The sequence below is a fragment of the Anser anser genome, assembly GCF_964211835.1.
Source record: "Anser anser genome assembly, chromosome: 3".
Classification (NCBI taxonomy): Eukaryota; Metazoa; Chordata; class Aves; order Anseriformes; family Anatidae; genus Anser; species Anser anser.
In genome coordinates, this window is record NC_139722.1 from 63,251,054 (window position 1) to 63,275,262 (window position 24,209).

The following is a 24,209-nucleotide window of genomic DNA, read 5'->3' on the forward strand; positions in this document are numbered from 1 at the left end:
CTGCCATTTTGGGGATAGAAATAAGAAGCAACCTCAAGAAAAATGAAAATATATCTTGTAAAGGACACTTTAGGGAGCCCTGGTAGGTCACATTTGTACTAGCCACAGATTCAGTTATCTTTAACCTAAATATAATGCTTAAAAGGCTAATTATCAATTCTAACACACTGTAATATATCTTTCTTTTACACACGGAATTCTTATATTTACATTAAAACAAATATTACTTGAAGCTCACCCTTGTTGCAATATGCTGATACCTGCAACCTTCCCACATCTGTTTACCCACATTCTTTCTGTTGCCACAGCTGAGGTAAAAATGATCACAAAATCTCCAAAAGACTGAGACAAAAGAGGTTTGGATTTGGATATCAGGTAGCTTTTAAACAATGACCTCAAAAACACTGATGCATGTGGCAGTAGACTGTAGCCCTCACTCAGCTGTCTATATCTAGTCTCTTGTCAGTTCTCAGTCCTTCAAGAACAGATACAGTTCTCTAAACACTTGGTCTTTTTGTTCTCAGAGAAAACCAAATCAAAGCAATTTTGTAGATGAAATCCACTATGAAGTCAAGCACTGTCAGGTGTTTGAGAGCCGGTGTTTGCTGAAGAATAAAATTATCTTCCCTTTCTCATGGAATGCTCATCCCTGTTTTAGGTAGCCATATATGACTGAAGGATTTGTCATCAGTTTTTGTCATAACTCACCTTTGAATGAATGCATACTGTCACAAATGTTAGCATTTGCAGGATGACACCACAGAACACATTTATCACACTGAAAGAAAGATGAGTAGTGTTCAGTCACGGCAGGTGTTTCTGTATCTTGCTCATCTTTGTCATCCTGAAGTAACTTCAAATGACAAGCAATCCTGACTCTCAATACAAGGGTAATTTGTGGTATCTGGGATAGCAGAGAGGAAGATGTATTCAAAGCTGACAAAACGAAGTATCGCGTGTAATTCTGATACTCCCTGTGGCAAACAGGGAAAAATGACTGAAAACTTCTGTTACAAAGTCTGCAACCTGAAGTGATGACATACCCACAACGGGCTTTGTATTTTGCAGTGTATGAGCTGTGTGAAACCAACTGGTTTTTCTGCTTTTCCCCATGTCTGTAGATAGCCCCTCTCAGAGTAAACACCAGCATCATCTGTTGAAAACGAAGATACACTATCAATGTTAAACCATTTAGACTTTAGTGCACTTACTGCATCTCAAAATATTCCTAATGAATTTTCATTGCTACTTGAAGTAATCAGTAATCAGTAGGATGTTGATAAAACAAACGATTTTAAGACATTAGAGCTAAAAACATCAATCTGCCCCTTTCAGCCAAGACACAAATAGTTTTCTGTTGAAGGAGAAGGTAACAAATGATTGGCAGCACATTTTCATCCACCTTTAGTCTGCTGACCCTCTCATGTGAACTGTATGTATGACTGCAGATTGACATGGATTGACCAACTGCAGTGCACGTTCATGAGTTTTGCAAAAAGAGCATTTTCACTCCATGATGTTCACACTTATGAAAAAGAAGCCTCCAGAGTTGTTGGTTTTTTTTTAAACTTTGCTAAAATTATTTTATGATACATTCTCTTACATCTGAGAAGTCGCTCTGAGCAACTGAGAAACATTTTCTGCATGAACTATTATAAATCTTATGACAATTATTGCCATTATTATTGATCCATTTACAAACATGAGTCTTTTTTTTTTTTTCCCTGATAATGCCAGTCAGCTGTTTCCCTTCAGAGACAGGTGCATCTTGCCTTGCAAGTGCAGTTATTGTTATAACCAGAACCTATATAGTGATTTAACTTACGCTTAGTCTAAAGAGAACCTTGTGGTCCTCTTTCTACCCTGCACCTTGTGTGCACCAAGGCAACAGACACAGAGCCTGTTATCAATATGACTGATATTTCATCCATCATAAGCACATGCAGAAAAATACCTTTAGATGTGAAAATGTTCACAAGGTAATTCAAGATGCAATTCCTTCACATTAACCAGAAGAATACTGAAAATGCCTTTTGAACAGCACTTGACTTTATTTCATGGTAAAATAAGAACACCCACATAAAATAAAAAAAAAAAAAAAAAAAGAACCCAGCTGAGATCGTATAGTTTTGAAGGTGCTGCCTGAAGGCTAGCACTTGTTGTTTATGTACACAGGGCTCAACCTGGAAGAAGAAGAAGGTTGGGGAAGTTACTGAGCCTCCAGCAAGGAGAGGTTCACATCCACTCTCTCGACGGCCCTTCCGGGGGAAGAGGCCGCAGGTTGCTCCTCTCCCAGGTTTTTGCCTCACTGAGCCAAGCCCCTGAAGCCTGGGGAGTGGGTTTTTCCTTTCCCACATGCCGGGCATTTCAAAGGATGCTCCTGCGGTGGCTGGACACAGGAGCCATTAGGTGGTGCCTGTGGTGGCCGCGCAGCAGCTGGTGGTGGGTCCTGCTGCCACACGTCTGGGAAAGTCCCTCCTCGCTCCCACAGGCAGCACAGGAAGGCTCTGAAGAGGCTTGAGACCTCCACTGGCTGCTGAGCTTGGAGGAAAACCTCCACAGGGTTTTGTTAAGACTTTCAGCAAGGGTCGCGTAAGACTAGCGTGCTGTCTGACCTCCCAAGCCTGCCCCACACATGGCGCTCACTGACTTGTCAGTAAAACAGGCCTCCCTCAACATGGCAGATGTACAAGCTTAAAAGACTCTTCCTTCCCTTAGTGAGGCTGTATGTGCAAAAACAGAAGATTATCATAATAGCAGGTTTTAACTGCAGAGTAGTGAACATGAGGCTGCACCCACGTTTGTTATTTATGTGGGCAGTTCAAGGCTGCCTGAGGAAAACACAAAAGGAAAATCTCCATGTGCCTGACTGTGGATTTTGTTTTCAGCTAATTTTTGTTAAAGGACACGGTTTCTTCAGGGTGAGCTCTTTGCTGGAACAGAGTTTAATCCACAGTTACTTCTTACCGATGCTCTGCAGAAGTTTGATCAATTCAGCCTACCAACCACACAAGCGGCCGAAGCCAAGGGTGTGCTGTAAAAGAGCCACAGTCGGGTCCTGAGGATTTGTGACCATCTGGGGGATCTGCAGCTTCCTAGCGTGGCTGTCAGGAGCACCAGCTCTTTTACAATGATGATTTTATTTAAGCTAAATGCTTTGGGGCCCACAGCTTCCCTGTGGCATAGCGAGGGGCAGTAAATGCTTGTCCCAGCACAGTAGATCTTAACAGCGACTCCTTGTAAAACATGCAGGTCAGCTGCCTCAGGAGAGGGGTAAAAACAGCCTTACGCAGGCAATTCCCAGGTGCTACACCCTTATTACTTACAATTCTCTGTCAAAGAAACCGCTTCATTTACTGTGCCTTATGGGTCAGCTGGGAACAGCACCAGCTACTTCTGTAAGTACTGAGATTTACAGATAAGGCATGCATACCAAGCATACCTGTGAGAGTTTCAGCCATGAATTTTCACTTTGAAATTGTCCAGACAAAAGTAAAATGACATGAAAAAATGACTGTTTCAGTTTTAGGTATTTGATCTGCAATGGATTTGGGAAGTAGGCTGAAAAGAAAGCAGTGCTCTCATACCAACATTTCCAAATTTTCATGCTGTCTTGATACAAAATGCAGTTATGGTTATCCTGAGTTTTGCTTTGCAAGTTGTAGTGACTTTCTATAGGAGATCAGGGCAAAGGAAAAGACATACCTCGCACTGCTGAGGGATTTTGCACTTCAGCTGCTCCAAATGTAGCCAAGCGCAGCCCTTTGGGCTCACAGTTCTTCATGTGAGCACATGCCTTGAACCCCTCTGAGCCCTCTCTGCTGTCCCTGTCTCATGGATCCCTGATTTCCAATGTGCGCCTTCGATGCTCTGCAATTTTCAAGACATTTCCATATTCTTGAAGAGTGCTGTGGAAAGTGGTATGTGTTGGCCACATTGCCTTAAATAAATAAAAAGCAGGAGTCATAGCAATCCTTATGGTAGATATTATCCAATCCTGCAGAGACATACCCATGAGGAATATAATTCACAGAAAAGTTCATATTCATTATTTATATCACATAATGCATATTGCTTATCATACATTATAATTTATTTATACTATTTGCATTTTTATTATTTATATCATAAAACTTTAGACACACCTACATGTTTTGCACTACAGTGTTTATTACAAATTCAGCCTTATTAAATTTAGGTATTCAAAAATCATCATCATAAAAAAATTTATCTTTGGACTATTCTGACAACTCCCAAGTCATTTAAATATAATTGTGTACAGGCAAAATTTGAAGGCATTGGCTTTTTGCCTGGAATTTCTGGATGTCGAGCTCCATAGCTGGAGCAGCTTGGCCCACACCTTTGCGTGCCAGCAAACCCCAGACAAATGCTGCTTGCTGCACTGGTGCAGACCTGAAGAGGGGATGCCTTGGACCTATCTTGGAAATACGCTGCACATGCACAGCAAAATTAATACATCTTTGGTCCATCAGATGTACACAGATCACTGCTGCACCTGTGCCGTCTCACCTCCTGGCACTGCAAATCCCATTTTTTCAGACTGCTGTTCCTTATTGCCAGTACCCTCCACTGCTCTGCATTGTGGCACCAGTACTCAGCTCTTTTGCCTGTTGCGAATATCCTAAAGCACACACACAAAAAGTTATCTCAAATTATCTGGACTACACTCTATTGACTTATTTATGTATTCTGGGTCCAAAAGTCCCTAGATGCAGGAAGTAAAGGCCTTATGAGTATTTCTTAGGAATTCTGCCTCATGAAGGAATTGTCTAAAAAGTGAGTCACTGAAAACGAAATCTCTGTGGGGTGTGGCAACTGTTTCCCATGTCCATGAGGTTTAATCATTCCAGCCACCCCACTCAAGTGAGTTAGCCTTATCTGGCACCCAGTCACATGAGCTGAGTGCTCTTTGCTGCCCTGAGCAGAGAGCCACGTGTGCTCAGCTTCTCTGAGCATCTCACTCTGCACCAGGGCTGGGCTTCAGCCTGTGTACAGCCTGAAGCTCGGTGGGGTTTTTCAGTTTTACAGGATTAGGCTGTAGCTGAATAAAGACTGTTAGGGGAGCAGGAGTACAAATGTTTTTCATGTTAAAAAACGGGCATCACAGCATCACACAAACCCTCCAATGGTTTTCAGAGCATTTGGGAAAATCTAAGTGAACAATATTTTCCCTAATTATGTATTCAAAGAAAACACACAACAAGAAAAAAGCAAACAAGTAGCCAGAATCCAGGGTGGTAAGTGTGTTTTAAAACTGAGACATTTAAGAAAAAGGGCAGCTAAAGAGATTGGGAAAATGGTGAACCTGTCTTTCCAGAAATGAGAACCTCCAGACTGGTTTGATGTAGTGGTGGCCAACACCGGATTTGCTGCCTGGATAAAGTCAGAAAGAGTTGTTCAAAATAAAGAATATCAGTAGCATAGGACTATTTACAGGCCATACATAACATGAGGTTAAAAATGAGAAAGTTTTTAATCACTGGAGAAGTGCAGCCTTCCTCTGAAAATGCCAGGTGAGTGGCAGTGAGATGAAATGCTTCATCTTTGTCTCCCTACTGAAGGTGCTTGATCAGTATAGGGAAGTTATTTGGCAGTTTTGGTTACAAAGAACACGTTTCCCACATCTGAGACCTCCTGTAGACCACAATGTACTTAAAATGTTTGGGGTTCCTCCTGAAGTCGTGATGCGTTTAGGAGGTTTTGGCTTAGCCAAAAGTTTGCTGTGCCTGGTGCTTCTGATCAAAGCAGGCAGATGTGTTTTGCAGTGTATACTCAGTCTTATTTGACTGGAAAACGCAGTTGGTGCCTCCTGGATAGATGAGGTCTTTGACTCCCTTTTATTAACCCAACAGTTCATAGATACTGATACTCACATTAAGAGAGGAAAAGAATGGCTATTTTCTTGAGTTTATGAATCGAATCCATGAAACACAAATGACACCAAGTTTCTACAACTATCAATTAAAACATTTTAATTAAGCCACCACATTTGAAAGGAGTGCCACATACATTAGTATCACTTGAGAGTAATTAATGACTATTTGCAACAGCTTTCTCCCAGACATCTTAATTGTGTAACATGCTGCTTATGCTTCCATCTACCCAGTATATTCAGAACCAAGTTTATTTTACATTTGTGCTTTTTTGACAAGTCATGACAGTGCTTATAAAAAACATACAAAAGACTTAAGTTATGCTAAACCCTATTACCATACCATCCTCCCTTTCATTAGGAAGGGTGTTCATTTTCTTATGTCTTTTCTCCTTCTCAGCTTTAGCTGTGCAAGGATTTTCCAGACTTGAGATTCTCTTCTGTATTTTGAATTCGCTAGAAACTTACTGACATTACTCATAATACAGATACGTCTACACAGTATACCCCCCCCACCAGTACTGTACAGAAAAAAAGTGTGTTCTTAAAGACACATTTGTCACAAGTTGCCTTCTTCAGCAAGAATCACAAGCACAGTTGATTGTATATGCCATGACTGACTGAGCTTGTAACACTGTTCTGAAGTCTGCAGATGTCTGTACTCTGTAAAATTATAAAATACAGGCCTGCAAGGGGTGTTAAGACATCACCCAGCCTTTCCAAAGCAGGAACACATATAAAATGCAGAACTGCCAAATTAGAAAAGGTGTTACAAAACAGAATGGTATACAACATATAATACAAGATATATTGGGCATTGAAAAAGCTTAGATCTACATATCTTTGGTTTTACAGGATACTGATTAATGCATTGTAGCTCTATTTTGTACACGTGCATGAATACATATACCCACGCATTTGCCATCTCCTGAGTACTGGGTTCATGATAAGGGGAAAGCAGTCTTTCTTCCCCAGCTGAAGAAAGCCCTGACAAAGATTATAGACCTTAACTAAATACGCTGTAAGCTGCTCTGGTCCATGACAGACACAGACACAGCTTTGTCTCACTGGAAAGCAGTCGCCAGCTCCAGAAAGACAAGCTGGGAGCCCAGCAGGTTACGCCCTGAGACATGTGTCCGTATGAAGTTGGCATGTATATATTGTTCACAGACTGCTTTCCTATTTATACCTGTTATCTCCAGTGACTCACAAAACTTTCCCAAGCTTACCAATCCCTGGAGTACCTACAGTGTGTTTTAGAAACTTTTGGAGGTTTTCAACACCTTATGCTGAGGTTTCCCTCCAAAGCATGTCTGATAATTAAAATACTGCAGTTTTTAACGGGCAGACATAAAGAACAGTGTGTGTGTTTCTACTGAAAAGCATTTTCTAAATCAGCATCTGTCAAATACCATGTAAAAATGTATACATTTCAACATTTGAATATTTATTGGTTCTGTGACAATTAATATTTAATTCTATGTGTCTCCATCACAAGTACTGCAGTGGCCACAAAAACACCAATAAGTGTTACACTAGCCACCATTACACACACTAGCTCCATGCTTTAGAGGAAATCTCCATCCAACTGCAACAGATGGAGGAAAAAAAATAATTTTATTTTCCCCTTAGTTCATATAGTCAATAGTCAAAATAGTCCAGTAACAGGAATGAGAAGAGATTCTTAGGCAGCATGTGACTGTAATAGATTCAGTAAAGTTCCTTCCTTGGGACTGACTTTGGTGGAAGAAAAACCATTCTTTAGACGGACTGCATTTTTTTTCCTAGTTTTATTTAAGAAAATTTTGTTAGAGATGAAAACATAAAAAAAATAATATTTTGCAGGTCTCCCTTGTGGGTTGTTTAAAATCTCTCTCCCTCCTTTCTGAACTTGAAACCCTATGTCTTTATTCACAAGCAAATGTTTGAATAAAATAAGGGTGACTCAATTAGTTAGGAGGGAAAGGAGCAAGTAAACCACCTAAACAGAATTGACATGAGAATACATAAATAATACTTTAGGTAAAAGCTATTTGCTTAGAGATGCCAATGTTTTTACTATTTTTTTTTTTTTTTTACCAGTGCTAGTAAGAAATACTCTGAAGAAATAAGGTGGGTTTTTTTTCAGTCTCTTATAATCGCACCAAAATTCACAGCAGAGGTGCTCTTCTGTTGCTTTGACAGTTGATTGTAGTTGGAGTTAACCTTTCAATTTAAGTATGGTGCTCTCTCTGGGGAGGAGTAGTAATAGGTCGGCTTGATGTTTCCCAGGACTTCATCTTCCCAGTTGGGGAGGCAGCAGAAAAAGAAAGCGCAACCTATCACAACAACAGTGCTGGCCCAACCAAAACCGTAGGCCCAGCTGAACATATTATCTCCTATCAGTGGAATTTCTTCTGTGAATTTCACTGGGTAGATGACCAAGCCTATGATCTGGAATGCAGCTAAGGAGAGAAAGAAAAGAAAACCAAGAGTAAATGACAATGAATGTTGTTACTTTCCCCACTAAACAACGGTAGCTGGAGATAACCGCGTTGCCCTCCCAGGTATGTGAGGATTAGCTTCAGTCCTGCGATCACACCTGCATTCTTGCAGAGGTGCCTGACCTCTGGTCGAGGCAGGTCCCCACCTACCTGGCAGCGGCAGCTACAGCTGACATTGCCACCTTGCTGAGGCACTCACCTGCATGCCCAGACCAGCCCTGTCCTACTGCCAGGCACCCTGGTCCTCGTGGAGCCAGTTACCTCCCATTTGTACCACAGCCTCCCAGCTCCTCCTCTCCCCAGGAAGGTGGGAAGCACCTGGCGTTCTCAGCACTGAAGTCTTCGCGTGTGACATGCAGGGTCAAAGCTGGGTTTTGCTCCCGTGCACTAATTTTGGGAAAGCGTTAATCAAGAAAGGCTGCTGGAGCTTCCCTAACCATTGTCCTCTCAGCATAAGTCGAACTTCCCTTTTTTTTCCCATGAAAATGAATCATAAACCAGACAAAGGCATCTTATTTCATGAGGAAGGCACCATCTAGCATGTTTTCCTGCTGCTCCCCATTTTACACCTAGGACAGCCTTGTCTTTGCACCCAGACTTACCGACAACAAAGAGCAAGCCTCCAATTCCCCGCACAAAGTTGAAACGGAGTATTTCCACTGAGAACGCGATGACTGCGAGGGCGAAGCAGATGACCAGGATCACAAAGCCAACAAGGTACGTGGCAGCTGCTGCTCTCCCCCATCCTAGAAAAGAAAAGAAGAAAGGTGTCACACATAGCAGTGCACTGAACTGTAGGTCACTGCAGGTCTTCTGTTTCCTTTAGTCATTTCTTTGTTGAAGTGCTTTACCGTTAAGAAGCATGCCCTATGTCAAAGCAATCCGGGATTTCTCCAAAGCACACAGCTGCAGAGCAGCAAGGCACTGTCGCTGGACAAGCAGTGCTGAACTCCCTGCCCACTAATTTGTCCTGCTTAAAAGGGGGATCTAGTATAGCATGATAACGGAGATAACATCTCCAAATTCAGTATCTGTAAGAGACCCACAGCCATCTGAGCAGATAGGGCACACAACCTCTGAGAATGTAGTTTATCATTATCAGCCCTGTTTGACATACAAATTTACAAAACCACTTCCACACACGGGGCAGTATGAGAGGGGACAGGAGGGTACAACCACAAGCACAGCCACAACTGCTGGGAAGTAAAAATGCTGACAGCACACACCTTCCTGTCTGCTTGTTTCCGACAGGAATAATGTATGTGAAGTAAAATTAGCACGACCAAAAAGAAATAGATTTGGGATAGCCAAGCTGAGAGAAGACAAAGAGGAAGAGAATACTTTTGAAGATAAGTATCTATTCACAGCCCAAAATATTTAGAAAAAGCTAAAACCTGTGGGTGGAGAAGAAATAGCAGAGTCAAAGGTAAAGTGGAAGACTCATTACTCTGAGTCATTACTTCGAGGTTTGGTGGGACCGGACACCACACGGATGCCCAGGTTCAACAACGGGATCAGGCAGCTGCGGGCTGGGGAGGCTCAGAGGGGGAGCGAGGGGCCTGACCCCAGCCGAGTTCACAGCTCACCTGCAACACACCATCACGGCAAGGGGGAGAAAACTTCCAGCAAACCACCAGTAATTCCCATTTCACAGTGACACAGGCTTCTGAAAAGGCACCTGTTGCAGCCAGACCTCATTCTCTTTAAAAACTAGACAGAAGTTTGGGTGAGTCCAATGCAAACAACAGCAAAGGTGTTTCTGCCTGGAGGCAGGATACCTACCCACATGGCCTAAAGAACCAAGTACCTCCGGTGCTTTGGTTTCAGTGAGCTGTCATCACAGCTCACTTTCTGTGTCTGCATAGCACGGGTTTCGACGTGCACGCTTTCAGATATAGGCAGGGCCAGATCCCGAGCTCCCTCTAACGTAGGTTTAAAGGGAGCAGTGAGATCTGGGCCAGAATATTTTCCAAAAAAAAAAAAAAAACCTTTCTTGTCCCAGCACAGCTGGAGTGACAAAAACAAGGAGACACCTTGTTTTTAACATAACCTCTGTCAAACAAGCCCTTGTTTGTGTAAAATCTAAGAAAAAGACAGTGAGACCGCAAACATTTTCCTGAGGAGTCAAAATCCTCTACCTTTACCCGTGTGCTCTACTGTTACATAAAAAGAAAAAGATAAAAGTAATTTGAGACAGAGAATGCAACACCACCACCACCTGAAGGCAGTCAGCTTGGCACAGAGAGGGCAAAGAAAAGGCTTTTCTTGGAGCTATTGTGAGAAACAAGACTCAAGACAGTGAAATGTTTTTAAACCAGCTCTCCTCAGCCTCCACACCTCCTGCAGGCAGCTCTGCGTGATTCATGCCCCTTGCCTAGCAGAGCACTGCAGGGGCAGGAGGGAAGGAGTACACCCCACTGGCATTTGGAGATTACAGCTATGTCACCGGTCCGATACCATCTTTTCCTTCAAAATCTTCCCTGACGTACCTAATGCAGGTATTGGGCATTGTCTCCACAGCAGGATTTATTTAGGGATAAAGAATATAAAAGGGCATTTAGCCATAACACACAGCCAGCCCAGGAAAAGTGATTCAGACTGAACAAACTAGGAATGCTATTTATCAATATCTGCCCTATTAAGGGAAAAAAAAATAAAAACAAACAAAAACAGTGACAACAGCAAGAAACGCTTTCAGTTATCAAAGTACCTTCCCCTACAGTGCATTACATCCGCTAGCACAGTGCTGGAAGCCAAGCCTGGCATCTGGCCTGATATAGGATAGGTTGCAAACTCAAACACACCAGCAGACTAGACACCTTGAAGTCTGCTGCAACACAAACAAGACCGAAAGAGATACAGGCTGGAAAGTCCTCAGTGCTATCTCTGCTATTTCCAGACCCTACGTGCTTAGTTTACAAGGATAATGAGCTTTTCGATACAGCTCAGCCTTGGCTCCAGTCACGGTGAATTATTAGCTCGTCTCTGGCAATATGAGTGACAGCACATGTAGCGGTAGGAGATATCCAGTCAGGAAGATTGATATCAAACCCAGCTTCTGTACGTCTTCAGAAACGGGGCAGTAGTAGGCACCACCACTATGAAATTCACCACTTTTTTTCTGCTCACATGCAACAAAGTGTAGTATTGGTGAGCCTGCATCTTCCCTTCTCCTGCTGGATTATCTTCTCCAGCAGCAGTTATCAGCGGCATGATGTTGACAAGAGCTGATAAGACCGAGACATTGGTGCTGGCCGCGGTGATGGATGGGATCTGCTCTCGGCAGGACTAGATAACAGCTATCGAACGGCCAGCCTGCCACATTAGCACTGGTGGGAAAAACAGCAAGAGCAGCCAAGTGTAGCTATGCACAGTGTAAGAGAAATCTCCCTAAATTAACCTCATCATCCCCGCACCTATTAAGACAGGCCCTCCTGGCTCCGCAGGCACCCTGCCTCTGCCCACCAGTTCCTCCGCCTGCGGCTCCGGGCTGTCGGGGGGAGAGGTGTGTATTTTGTCTCCCACTGTTTTTGCTGGCCTAAGGGCTGCAGAGATCTGCTTGCAGTCTGAGAAAGACGGATCAGCCCCAACGTCCAGCTGGTTTGTGCTCAGAAGAGCCTTGTAATCACGAGAGATTTTGCCAGAATTTATGTTTTCCATTGAAATAGAAAGTCCCTTCATTTGGCAGAGAGACGATTTCTTACTCAACCCAGACATAAATATGACATGTGTTTATGAAATCAAACAATAATGCCAAAGTAATTTGGGGCTGCATAAATAGGAGGACAGAAGAATGGGAGAACAGGAGAGTGGCACGGTTTGAGGCGTTACCATTCCCCAGGTCAGCTTTGCCTCAAAGAAGAGTTGAGTTCTTTGCATCTAATGGGCAGAAATGTATTATCAATTAGGTGGTGTTTACAGAACATTAAAAAACTGTACAGGAGCTGAAGGGCTATAATTATTGGGAAGGGTTAAGAGTTTTATTATTCAGCTTGATCAATGGTGACTATGCAAAAGAACTAAGCTGCAAATGTTAGCATGTGAATAACTAGGAGGGATCAGAATTATTTGAAGTTAATGGTGAGCATCAGTAATAGGATGAAATAAAGGAAAAAAAATAAAAAATAAAACAAGAGCCTTAGTGTTAGCTGTACTTCCTGATTTTATATGGCTGGGCCTCAGCCTCAACAGGGAAGAGATGGAAGCTCTGCAGGGTAGGACATTTACATCTACATTTCCCTGTAGAAACAAATAAAAGGACTGAGAAAATAGTCTAGCAGGAAGATGAACCAGTACAGATTTGAAGTAACAAGCCCTTCTCATCTTTGTTCACTTATTTACAAAACCAAAAGCTAGTTTGTCAGCTTGTGAATAGCTAGAATATTAGGGTGGAAGCTTTTACTATGACATGCTTAGAAGAGATGCAGTTTTACATTGTAGTTATAACAGTTTTCTGTATATAAATCACAGTGACAATTTTTGTTTGGCGTTGAGAGCTCATAGCATGGAATGCCCAGAAAATATGCTTTAGTTGACAAAACAACACTGGACTGCGAGAATGACAGCACTGAGAGTAATATTTTCTTGCTCACATAATGTGCGAATTTCCATGACGACATGAGCAGTGAAGGAAAGGTATGTGCACACCCATCGTGAGCACAGGGCAGCCCAGAACTGCAGGCTTGCCAGGAGAGCTGGCTGGGAGTTAACACTAGGGATCCCAGCTCTCCCTTGTTTTTAGCAGTCCGGAAAAAGCAATTGTTATGCTACTGAACTTAAATAAAAGCCTGGTTTCAGCCATTTGACTCCAGCTGGAAGTCAGGAGAGGCAAAATCCTGTATGATTCCAGCTTTTAATGCCTCCCTGTTGCTTACAGTAGAGATGAGCCTGTCCTGCTCGCTGGGATCTTTCACCGGGGAGTCTCAGGACGCGTCTTCTGGGTGTAGCCAGGCACGCCGACTGCTATCTCTCTTCTATTAGCATTCTCTGAGTGCCTTCACCCAGCTGATACTCTAAGTTTGTTTGTCTAGAACACATCCTGGCAACATAAATCAGACAGAACCGTGCCTGAAAAGAGGTGAGGGTGCAATGAGTGTACCCATAACGTTCCTTTTTTACCTGGCCCCTCAGCCACGTTTGGCACATGCTTGCTGTTTCACCAATAATCTGCGGTATCAAAGTCCAGTCCTCTGGCAGCAGGGGCACAGTGGCAGGGAAACATGATTCACAGAGGCTGGGCTCCTAAGTCCCACCTTTTTTTTTTTTTTTTCTTTTTTTTTTTTTTCCCCTTTCAGCACTTGTTAAGGCTCCAGATGAATGCTTCAATTTTTCTAAGTTGGCTATTGCGTACTTAATGAATACCAACCAGCTGTTAGTAATGTGAAAGAGCTCACCACCTCGGGATCACCTTAACTGCACACATACACACCCATCTTTTATAGCGACAATTCAAGCCAAAGTCACTGGGAACAGGCGTTTAGGACTGGGAGGACGTTTACACCCACAATTACTGTTCCTAACCTTACAGGCTCATCACTGTAAAGACGCAGGCAAACACCCTCTCCAAGTATCCACGCTGCCAACAATCCTCGTCATATCTGATGGCTTACTGATATGTTTCAAACACACAGTCAACAGTTTTATCCTGCCATGGTCCAAACTAAGTCATCTTGAGTCATATTATGTGCAGTGCAGCAGCCACGCATTGCAACATATTGATAAATACACAGATGCTGCCAGGCAGGTACTTCCCAGATGCAAACCAGTCTAGAGCTTGAATCAAAATCCCTTCCCCACCTCCCTACCAAATGATACTTCACTCTTCTTTTTCCCTTTCCACTTCTTCCCTCTTATGTGGACTGTAAACATGCATTAAGAAGCAATTCAGTTTAGGAGACATTCCTATTTGCAAAACTTTGTTTGTCTGTTCCTGCCCCCTTTTCCCCATTTAAAACAAGTGACCGAACTGCTTTTTCTCTTTCTCTTCTTAGCATACATGCCACAGCTCAATTAAGAAAATGTCTAATGCAGTTTTCTACTAATGGAGATTCACTCTGAAGTCTTCTTCTCATCAGGAGAGGTGCAGGATAGTTAGAGTACAGTAGTTTTCATATGCAAAACACAAGTTATGCATCTCAATTAATTTGCTTTTATTTTCCTGCAGCAGTGCTGTAAACGCCTGCTAGGCATTTTTTCCTTTGTAAATGCCCTCACCTACTTTGAGCCTAATTGCATTAGCATAGAAAAAAGGAAACAAAATAAATCAAACCTGAACTCATATGTTACATCCTGTCTCCAGATGTAAATAGTATTTGAGAAGACAGTGGCATTGATTTCCTCAAAATTACAGAAGAGGCAAAGTCAAATTGGTCTAAATAAGCCAAGGATTTAAATAAGCTTTGGTTTAAGATTAACTAAGCAAAGTCAAGGATACTATTCTCCTGCTAACTAGAGAAAACTGCAGAAAGTCACTTTGCCCCCAAATGCTCGGGACTGAAGCGAAGCACACACCCATCGGCACTCGGGGACGCGAGAGGCAGGGTCACTGCTGGAGAAAGCAAACCTCAGCAGCTCCTCTGCATTAGCAGTTCTTCTCCGTGCAATGCAAATTTCAGCCACATTCCCGCACTAGCTTTTCTGCTCTGGGTAGTGGGGGAGATGGGTATTTTCATCGCACCAGCCAGATTTCTTTCACCTTCAGTTAAACCCACAGCCATCACCTGGCCTTAAAACGAAGCCAGTGCTTTTGCAAAACATTCAGGACTTAGCAGAGGCATGAGTGTCCCAGTGGCAGCCTTCTGTGCACGGGTGGCAGGGGATCTGTGCCGGGAAGCCTCCCTGCCTGCACTCGCGCAGGCTGCAACGCTCCCTTCCAGCTCTCCAGCTGCAGTCCCCAAGGTACCCTAGTCCAGGATCTTAAGGCGGGTCTGCTTATGGTTCCAGAAATATTTTGTTTGAGAGAAAAGCAGACGTAATCAGACCACAGCTAGGAAAAAAAAAAGGAAAGAAAGTCCCCAAGAAACAGAAACTGTATGTGGTAAGAATGTGCGATGTCAGATAGAAAAGCGGCTAAGCAAGTTAAAACGGAGGCACAATTATTCCCTGATTTAGGTCCCAGTGCAATACAGAGGCATATACAGGAAACAGTATTTTTTCTGTCTGCAAAGCCACGCTGGGCCATTATAAGCTGCAGGTCGGGCGGCATCCCTCAGCTAGGCAGGGTTAAGGTCCTCTCTCCGGAGGCCCGGGGAAGGCACCTTTGCTGCTGCCCAGGTGCCCTGCATAAACACTTCTTCCCTTTCCGTTCGATCAGCGAGGCCGAGAGGGAGCTGGTTACTGCAGGGCGAGGCTGCTGGCACTGCAGGCTGCAAATAACTGATAGAAAGCGAACCCGTGGCCAGTTGGCTCCCTTACTTTGATTATGAAAGAACTTTTTTTTTTTTAATTAAAAAAAAAAAGGCTCCTTACTGACAGAAAAGCCTGCTCTGAAGCAGTCTGAGGACCTGTGTTTCTTTGCTCGTTTAAGCCCTGAGACAGTGCTGGTACCGGTTCTGCCCAGAAAACCCCATCCCAGCAAGCAGCTGCACCAGCAAAGAAGCGTCGGGACCGCTGTTTTTCCGACCACCTGCCGAACCAACTCTTTTTGCAGCCAAAGCTCCCCCAGGGTGCAGCCACCGGAGCCCGGCTGCCGGGGTCCCACGCAGGGGAGGGCGGACTCGCGGGCCCCCCGCTTACCATAGTCCATGAGGGATTCACAGCTCCAGTTGATGTCCTGCTCGCCCCGCGTGCAGCTCTCCCACAGCGATGCTTGGTGCACGTAGGGCTCCGACTCCGACTCCAGCCAGCCCCTGCCCGCCAGCGCGATGATGCCCATGATGATGGCCAGGCCCAGCAGCAGGGGCAGGAGCCACCGGCACCTCCAGCAGGCGAGGGTGCACACCACCATCCTGCCTGGCTGTCGGGGGCACCTGGAGAGCCCGAGCTTCGCCGGTAGGGCAGGGTGGGGTGTCGTAGGGACGCTCCTCTGAGAAGAGAGACTGCCGGTCTGTCCGTCTGAGCTGGGTTTTAATGCGCGCCGGGGGAGGAGGGAGTCCCACCCACATTCCTGTGACTAAGCGTGGCGGCGGCAACCTGTGGAGCTGGAGGAATGGAGAGGAGAGGAGAAGAGAGGAGAGCACGGGGCTGGGTCCTGCTCCTCACCCTGCCCCTGCTCCCTCGGTGCAGCCTGGAACAAACCACCGTCCACTTACGCTGCCCGTCCCGTGCTTAACTCCTTGCTAGCTGCTCCCCTCCCGTGTCCAGCCTCACTTTTCGGTCGTGGTCACTGGCACAGTCTTGTGTCCTGCTGGCCTTTCGCCCGGGCACGGGGAAAGCCAAGACTCTCATGAGACACTTGAGCCACTTGGATGGACACCTCGGATGGCTCTAGAGTCAGGGCACATCAATGTGCTTGATAAACTGGAGTCCTAAAACGCGTAGTGCTGCATTTTGCTAGGGGCATGTTCAAAACCAGATTCTGCTTTTCAGGTTCCCAGTCTATGTAAGCCTTGTTTTGACTTTTGTTTTGACTACTGTCGGTGTTACATGGTGGATCGCTTACCTTATACCTGACCTCTGCGCGATACCCCTACATTACACCCAACAGACCTTCCCAAGAGTTTGTCTGTCTGTCTTTCTCACCACCTCTGCAGGTGTCTTCTTGGTAGCTGTAAATAGCCACAGCAAAAACTTCAGGTTCTTGCTGTATTTCACAAGCCCTGCCCTCTCTCCAGATAGTTAAATTCATTTTTCTCCTCTCTGCTCACCGGATGAAGACAGGTAATCATTACCTAAAGTTAATAATACTAATAGTGTTAGCCACTTCAGGTACTGAACACTTACAATATGTTGCTTAACAATTAAAGTAGTCAATTCCTTGCCCAGTTTTTGAACAATTTGAATGCAAATGAGAAGAAGAAAGAAAGGTGTTATTTGAGAATGGGAACATGACATTATTGACAAGGAAACAGCTCATCGTAACTAACACTTGTCTGGCATTAAACTTAGCATTAAACAAACACCTGGTTCCTAATGGCCGTCTAACAAGTGCTTGATTGCAATTGTGCTTTGACTTTCAACAAGCACAGCGCACAGACACAGTCCAGGAGTGGTACTCAGGACCCTTGTGCCCTATGCCCTGATATTTCCCCATCCTATATCTGGCAATGCACCCCAGAGGTGACCAAAATGAAGGTTTCCACACCACATGACATAAATGCAGACTCAATATTTTGGTCATGGGAGAAACACTTCTCCACAGTAATATCTACACACATCTCATCATGTTACCCCATTGCCCAGCACCAATGCAAACTCTTGCCATATGAGCAGACATGTGCCAAACACGGGATTCAGGATGCATGTGTTTTTGGCACATAACTCACATACATAGAGCAGCTTCAAGGCTTCAGCAAAAGAGGTCAGTAGGACAGCAAATATTTGAGGTCTGAAGGGCTGAAAAAGATTACTGGGTAGGGTGGATTATATGGGTTTCAAGGAAGATGCAGAGCTCTAAGGTCGTATTGCACTGCATCAAATGAAATTTTGTCACAGCCATGTCAAACATGCTCAAACTGTGACCCATGTCAATTCCTCAGAAGATACTCAGAGGACTTGTCTTGTAGGGAGGGATGGTGAACCTCATATGAGTATTGATTTCTGGCAAATGCCAGGGAGTGGACTGTGATGCTGGAAACAAAACAAGATGATATCACCATAGGGAAGCTGCAAAAATCTCAAGCAGGTTACCTCGAACCATAAGAAGTTTCACCAACCCTCTCAGCATTCTCTTCAAAGTTCCTACCAGAAAAATCCAAAAAGAAGCTATGCATACCTAAAAGGTATGTACTTGTATGTACTTGTTAAAACAAAGTGAGAGAAAAATCAGACAGTGAGAAGTATTAATTCTGTCACTGATAATTAAAGTATATAATTTATATTTAAAAGTAGCTTCCAAGATTATTTCCATATTTGTTGCACAGCATGTGACTTTCCAAAGTGTACAAATAAAAGGGTGTAGCTATGAGCTATTGTTTTACCGAAAACTGGCTGAAAAAGGGTATTTTTAAGTTGATGGTTTTAAGAATTTCCATTTCTGAATACTGTTGAGGGACCACTTACCCCTTCACTGTCTCAAGGACTTTTACTGTCAAGTTCATATTGTCTGGCAAAATAATGAAGGGCTAGTTTTAAGATCTAATCTGTCTTTGAGTCATCTATCTGGAAAATGTAATGGCCTGCTTGTACCTGCATACTAACTTGAACTGTGACAAGGTATCAATTTACTGTTTAATGCACATACATACACACATAAATAAACAGATGCATATATGCATACATATACACATGAAGGTTGATTAACATGCACATATGTATATATGTATATATAATGTGTGCATTTGTGTACATATATATGCACAAAAACACTTCTGTTCTTTTGTACTTTTGTCACCTTTGTACTTTTTGTTCGTAACTCCTCTTTCACCCTTCAGTTCCTACCACTGTTTCCATACAATACCAATTCAAATCATAACTACCTGTGTATTGTTCTTGAAGCCTTGATTACCACAACTTGGTCCTTCTCAAATCCAGCTGAATCATTGGCAGCACACAGCAACCAAAACAGTCTTCCTCATCCGTTCCTGACATCCACGCTCACTGTTCATTCCAAATAGAGCTGTAAATAAATTTTACTTAATCTACCAGCATGCATAATTCTTCAACACATAATGTTTGCATAGAGGAGAAAGGCAGAACTAGCTTTTAATTTTTTTTTGTAACTACAGCAGAACTTTATTTGTTCAGTGCTGAGAGGTGATTTTCCAGCAGCTCACTATCAGCAGCACTCAGAAGCAGGTACAGAAGTTTGTTTTTTTTTTTTAGTACAAAAAATAAGAGCTGTTCTCTACAGTTGGAAGAGAAGCAAGGTTAAATTTCATCCATTTTGTGAGAAATAGAGCAGGAATGCACTGCTCAGGAAAATACCCGCGTTGCTACAAGGTCAGAAGTTAGAGAGTTTCCCCAGTTCAGAAACGCACATGGAGCTGGTTGCCAGGTTTATTAGCAGCATTAACTGGTTCCCCAAGACAGCATATGCCTCTGCAGCGGTGTCCGGAGGCTCATGATGAGACTCCTACTGGGGCGCTGAGGGCAGCCTGGCCCTGCTGTCATGTCACGCTGAGCCCACCAAGCCCTCCTCTGACATCAGCAGCCACCATGGCCTGTCCTGCAGCTGCCCGGTGACCCTATAAGAACGGAAATGCAATCAATGTTCCCTTTTGATTGCAAATATCTGGCTTTTTCACTGGAGACTAGAGTATAGTCCTCTTACCCTCTTACCTGTGCTTCATGTCTTCCCTTCTAGTGGCAGTGCCCTACGTATGCCGCTAAAGCCTGCAGTTAAGCACAGCACTGAACATTTACAGAGCGGGAATAGCTTAAGGTGAAAATTCCCCTTACACCCCTTTGCATTTTTGGGTACTACTGATGGAAGTGTCGCTCTGTGTGAGGAAGCATAACCACCAGGCTCTACTGATGACATACAAGGAACAGAAAAGCCAACTACCAAATCCATCTGAAGCTGAAAAACAGCATATGAAAGATTTCTTTTTGTGTTTACCAAGGGCCTACAGCACAGTCAGCAAAGTTATCCGCATTCGGTTCCAATGTTACTTCGATTTAGTAGTGAGAAAATCTAGCAAATTAATAAAGCCTTGCCTCCTGCAGCAAAATAAGCAGCTCCAGCAGCATATGTAGTTTTTGTCACCTCCAGCTTGTGTAGCCAGCATAAGCGCAGAGACCAGATGGTTGTAGTCAGTTCGATGGTGCTGCAAAGATACATGCATGAAAAGCACATAGTACTATGATCACGGGGAAAAGATGCCCAATACATATCAAAACAAACTGAAGGTTTGCTTTACTAAATGACTAGAAATAACTGATTCTATCTGGGCACTCTAGATCAAGCTCCTCTGTCAAATATATGTTACCTTCAGCTACAAAGGCAGCTACATGTTCTATAGTTATTCTGAAAATCTAAATCCTTGTCTCATTTTTTTATTTTTTATTTTTAGCATGGAAAACAGGATTCATAAGCCTGTTTCACAGCCACTATCCTTACATGTAGTCATTTATTATGCAAGTCATCAGATAATTTCATAATCTTTGGGACTATATAGCAATATTTTTCTCTGCAGCATAACAAGGGATGTGCCCCTCTAGTAGATGGTGCTGTGCACAGAGTAAATCATTTACCACTGCTGGCAATCATTTACCAAGCTATCAAAGAAAACCAGGCAGAGCTGAGTGAAGGTCAGAGATCAGCTCCAGTCCAGGTGGGTTCTCATGGGTATGGCTTTTAAGTGGGGCAGGGGGAATCTGGTTCCCAAGGGTGCATTTGGGGAGGACATGATGGGTGGCACAGCGCTGAGGTCACTGCTCTGCCCCACATTGCAGCTGTGGGGCACAGCAGGGTCCCTTCAGGGCTGAGGTTCCCTTCCTTTTCCCATTTTATCTGAAGACAGTTTTTCTAGCCTGTTTACCTCTCAGCTAAAGCCTTTAGGAAAAAAGTAATGTCCGCAGACTGAATACCTGTTGTAAATACAATTATTTTATAATTCATGGGTGTTGTCCTTCTCCAGCGTCTTATGCTCACTTTCCTCAATGTTCAAGTGCCCTAATTCTACTTAATCTTTCTTCAGGCATCACAGCGGTAAGACCTCTATTTAGACACTAATTAGCATCACCAAAACAAGGTAGTCATTCAACCCATAAAACAGGATAGGGATACGAGGTAGTGTAACCCATACCAACCGCTCCAGCAGTATTTCCAAATCAAATTTCTCCTTCCTTATCTGTGCTGAGACGTTTCCATTACCTGAATTTAAAAGAAAGCAATTTTTCTGAACAGATTTTGTCAGTAGCTCTTGGTTGAATTCAGCTTACATTAGAAACTCATCTGGGGCTGGCGCTACTGAAATAAACTGGCTCTGTGCAATTGATGTGCCACTGAAACTGCTTCAAATGCCTTGTGAAAATACCAGGTTGGATGAGCAGCACAAGAACATCAGCATGGCCCACAGAGGCTGACTAACTCATTCCAGCACGAGACATCTTAGGTGACTCCATCTGCCTGGGAAGACCTAAAATCATATAAATACAAGGACAGCAAAGAGCCCTCCTCTTTCTGCACACGCTGTGCCTCTAGTTGCCATGCAGATGGTCAGTAAGATGCGCGTGAGGTCACTGACTCAGCAACTCAATTTTTCTGTGCTTATGCTCTCCAGAAGAGCATAACCTCTGTGTTAGAGTTGCCCTGGATGAAATTCTGCCTCTATTAAAGGAAATGACAGAATCCCTGGTGGCTGGGATTTTACCCCAGAGCTCTCTAGAGGCCTCAGGTTCACTTGGATCATGTCCACACAATATCCAAGGTCTACGGACTTGTCACTGCAACTTTTCCTCCTTTACCTCATCCTCTTATTTGTATTTGCAAAACATAAAAAAGAGGAAAGCATAAAATAAAGAACTGTATCATCTTTGACCTGCATGCTAATTTAGGTTTTGTCTATAAGTCCTTTTCCAAGGCTGCAAACTGATCATCTTTGTGCATGATGCTAAAGTGTGGCAATGACATCCTAGGAATTGCCCAGCTGACACTGAAACTGTTGCTTCAGAAATGGGAACTTGGTCCAGCATGAGAAAATCATTTTCCAGAGTTTCTAATATTTCTTTTTGAATCCCCCTTCAACGAAAACCCATGGTTCAACGAATTCTTATATGTGAGGGTTTGCAGGTTTTCATTGATTTTAGGTTTGTTTGTTTGTTTGTTTTTAACATTTCCTATTTACTCACGGAGGTCCAGGGAAGGCTTATCATTCTTGGAGAGCAGCATGCTCATATTTGTTCTGAATTATGTATTCACTTCAACTAAGCTGAGAGAAGACTTGTTTTGGAAAATGTCATATCTGTGCAATATCAAACACAAACGTGGAAATGCAAATATTGCAACTCAGCCTGCTCTATAGGGACACCCTCAGGTTTCTGTGTCATTCTGAGAGCTGGCTTCAGATCTGGAACTGTGTTTAAGTGAGACCTGGGCTTCCTCCTGCGGTTCCCGTGCTAATGTTAAGAGGTGCACATCTCCTTGCTACCTGGCGGCTGCAGGGCACGAAGCCTGGGGGAAGCGGGGTTCGTGCTTCAGGCGCCTGCAGGAGTCGGGGTTCGTGCTTCAGGGATGGCTGTTACCACCAGAGGGCAGGAAACACCTCCAAAACCTGGGGACTGGGGGCCGGGAGGGCCGTCCTGAGGCGTCCCTGACCAAATGCCTAACCCGGCCCCGGGGCCTCCCAGGCAGCCTTCATCTTTTTTGCTCTTTTTAGCCTCAGCACAGGCAGCTCTTGTAAACTGCTGTCCTGGTTCCCAGCAGCAGCAGCAGCAGGAGCTTTTGGGATAAATTTAATCTCCATGTGCATATCCAGAACCAGACAGGGTACATTTCATTGCACAGCTCCACATTACAGACCCTGTTTAGCTTTTATAAATGACTCATCCAATAGCTCAGTCCACTGAGGCCTGATTTCTAAGAGACAGTCTGGTCTTTAAGTACATGCTTAAATGAGGGATCACAAAACCAAATTAGCAGCACATGTGGACGTGGCACTGGATTCACTCGTCATGCATGAACATCAAGATTTTGAGTCATTATTTGCAGGGGCAAGTCAGGGGTGCTGTCTTTTACGCACTCTCTCCCAAGCTTTGTTGCATCAGGAGATGCCTCTGTTCCTTCCTGGCATTGACCCATTTTGCTATTCTATTATGCAAAACAATGCTTATAAATAATGCTGTTTTTTCTCTCCCATAGCACTGGACAGATAGCAGAAATCTCTATTTGTTCAGCTCCAACACCTTGTTCAATTCAGCTTAATCACACTTACAGGATCTACTTTCCCGTGCAGAAACAGCACTGTACCTCTGATTTGAAAAGCATCTCTTTCTTGAACTTCTTACTGTGATAGAAGTATCTGAGTGCAGGAAGATGAATGAGGGCATTGCAGAAGATAGTATCTGTAAATATCTAAAAGAATGGGAGGAAAAATAATTTTTAAAATACACAGATATGCAGAGTTAGCACAACCATGCATGAGCAAGAGTGAAAGTGTTAAGAGCAGTAGGAGAAGGCTGGGAGATGGGGAGATGAGGGAGAAAGGGGAAATACCATGCCAAGGGGAAAGTTTCCATCTTGACAAGTGTGCTGCAGGGAAGTGTTTCTTTAGCTCATGAAGTGAGCTCATTTCTCTCAAGTGTTGGTGAGCGTATTCTGTAAACACTTTTACTTTTTGAAGTAGTAAACACTGAGCTGGAACTATCAGTTTTGAGTAGAAAAGAGTGGAGATGAGGGATTTAGCTTAAACATTGTCATCAATAATAAGCAAGCACTGACGATGTATGCTTACACAGGAAGAGAGGAATGGTAGACAGGGGAAAAACATCCTCATCTTTCTGCTTCTCTCTTTTTAGTTTATACATCATACAGTAGATAGCAATTAAATTGAAATATAACCTGCAGTACACGGTGATCAGTTGGAAAAGTGAGACCACAAGAGATTTCAAGTGATCACACAGTAACAGATGGGGTAATAAAACCCGGGACAATAAGGGATATTTGCGGAACAAATGAAAGATCAACTTCCCTTCTGCTGCAGGAGCAAGAAAATAGGCAAGTGTTAAAGAACAATCTAAAAGGCAAATTGATGAGGGGAGGAACATATGGCTGAGATGTAAAGTGTTAAATACAC

The 24,209-nt window shown here is 43.6% G+C and overlaps 1 protein-coding gene across 1 annotated transcript; it reads right to left on the bottom strand.

Annotated features, from left to right (window-relative positions):
- Nucleotides 1–5,966: 5,966 nt before the first annotated feature.
- On the bottom strand, nt 5,967–16,690 carry LOC310897368 (p53 apoptosis effector related to PMP-22-like). Its single transcript, XM_083830938.1, has 3 exons — nt 16,111–16,690; nt 8,979–9,122; nt 5,967–8,337 (listed from the first exon to the last, which is right to left on the bottom strand). The coding sequence occupies exons 1-3, from the start codon at nt 16,319–16,321 to the stop codon at nt 8,102–8,104; spliced, it is 591 nt and encodes a 196-aa protein (XP_083687064.1). The 5' UTR covers nt 16,322–16,690; the 3' UTR covers nt 5,967–8,101.
- Nucleotides 16,691–24,209: the final 7,519 nt, after the last annotated feature.

Bases quoted from the DNA above. Each gene is read 5' to 3' on its own strand.
- LOC310897368 (XM_083830938.1), bottom strand. From the start codon at position 16,321: ATGGTGGTGTGCACCCTCGCCTGCTGGAGGTGCCGGTGGCTCCTGCCC. The intron at 9,123-16,110 runs GTAAGCGGGGGG...TTTCTTTTCTAG, and splicing joins TGAATCCCTCATGGACTATG to GATGGGGGAGAGCAGCAGCT. The intron at 8,338-8,978 runs GTAAGTCTGGGT...TTCTCTCCTTAG, and splicing joins AGGCTTGCTCTTTGTTGTCG to CTGCATTCCAGATCATAGGC.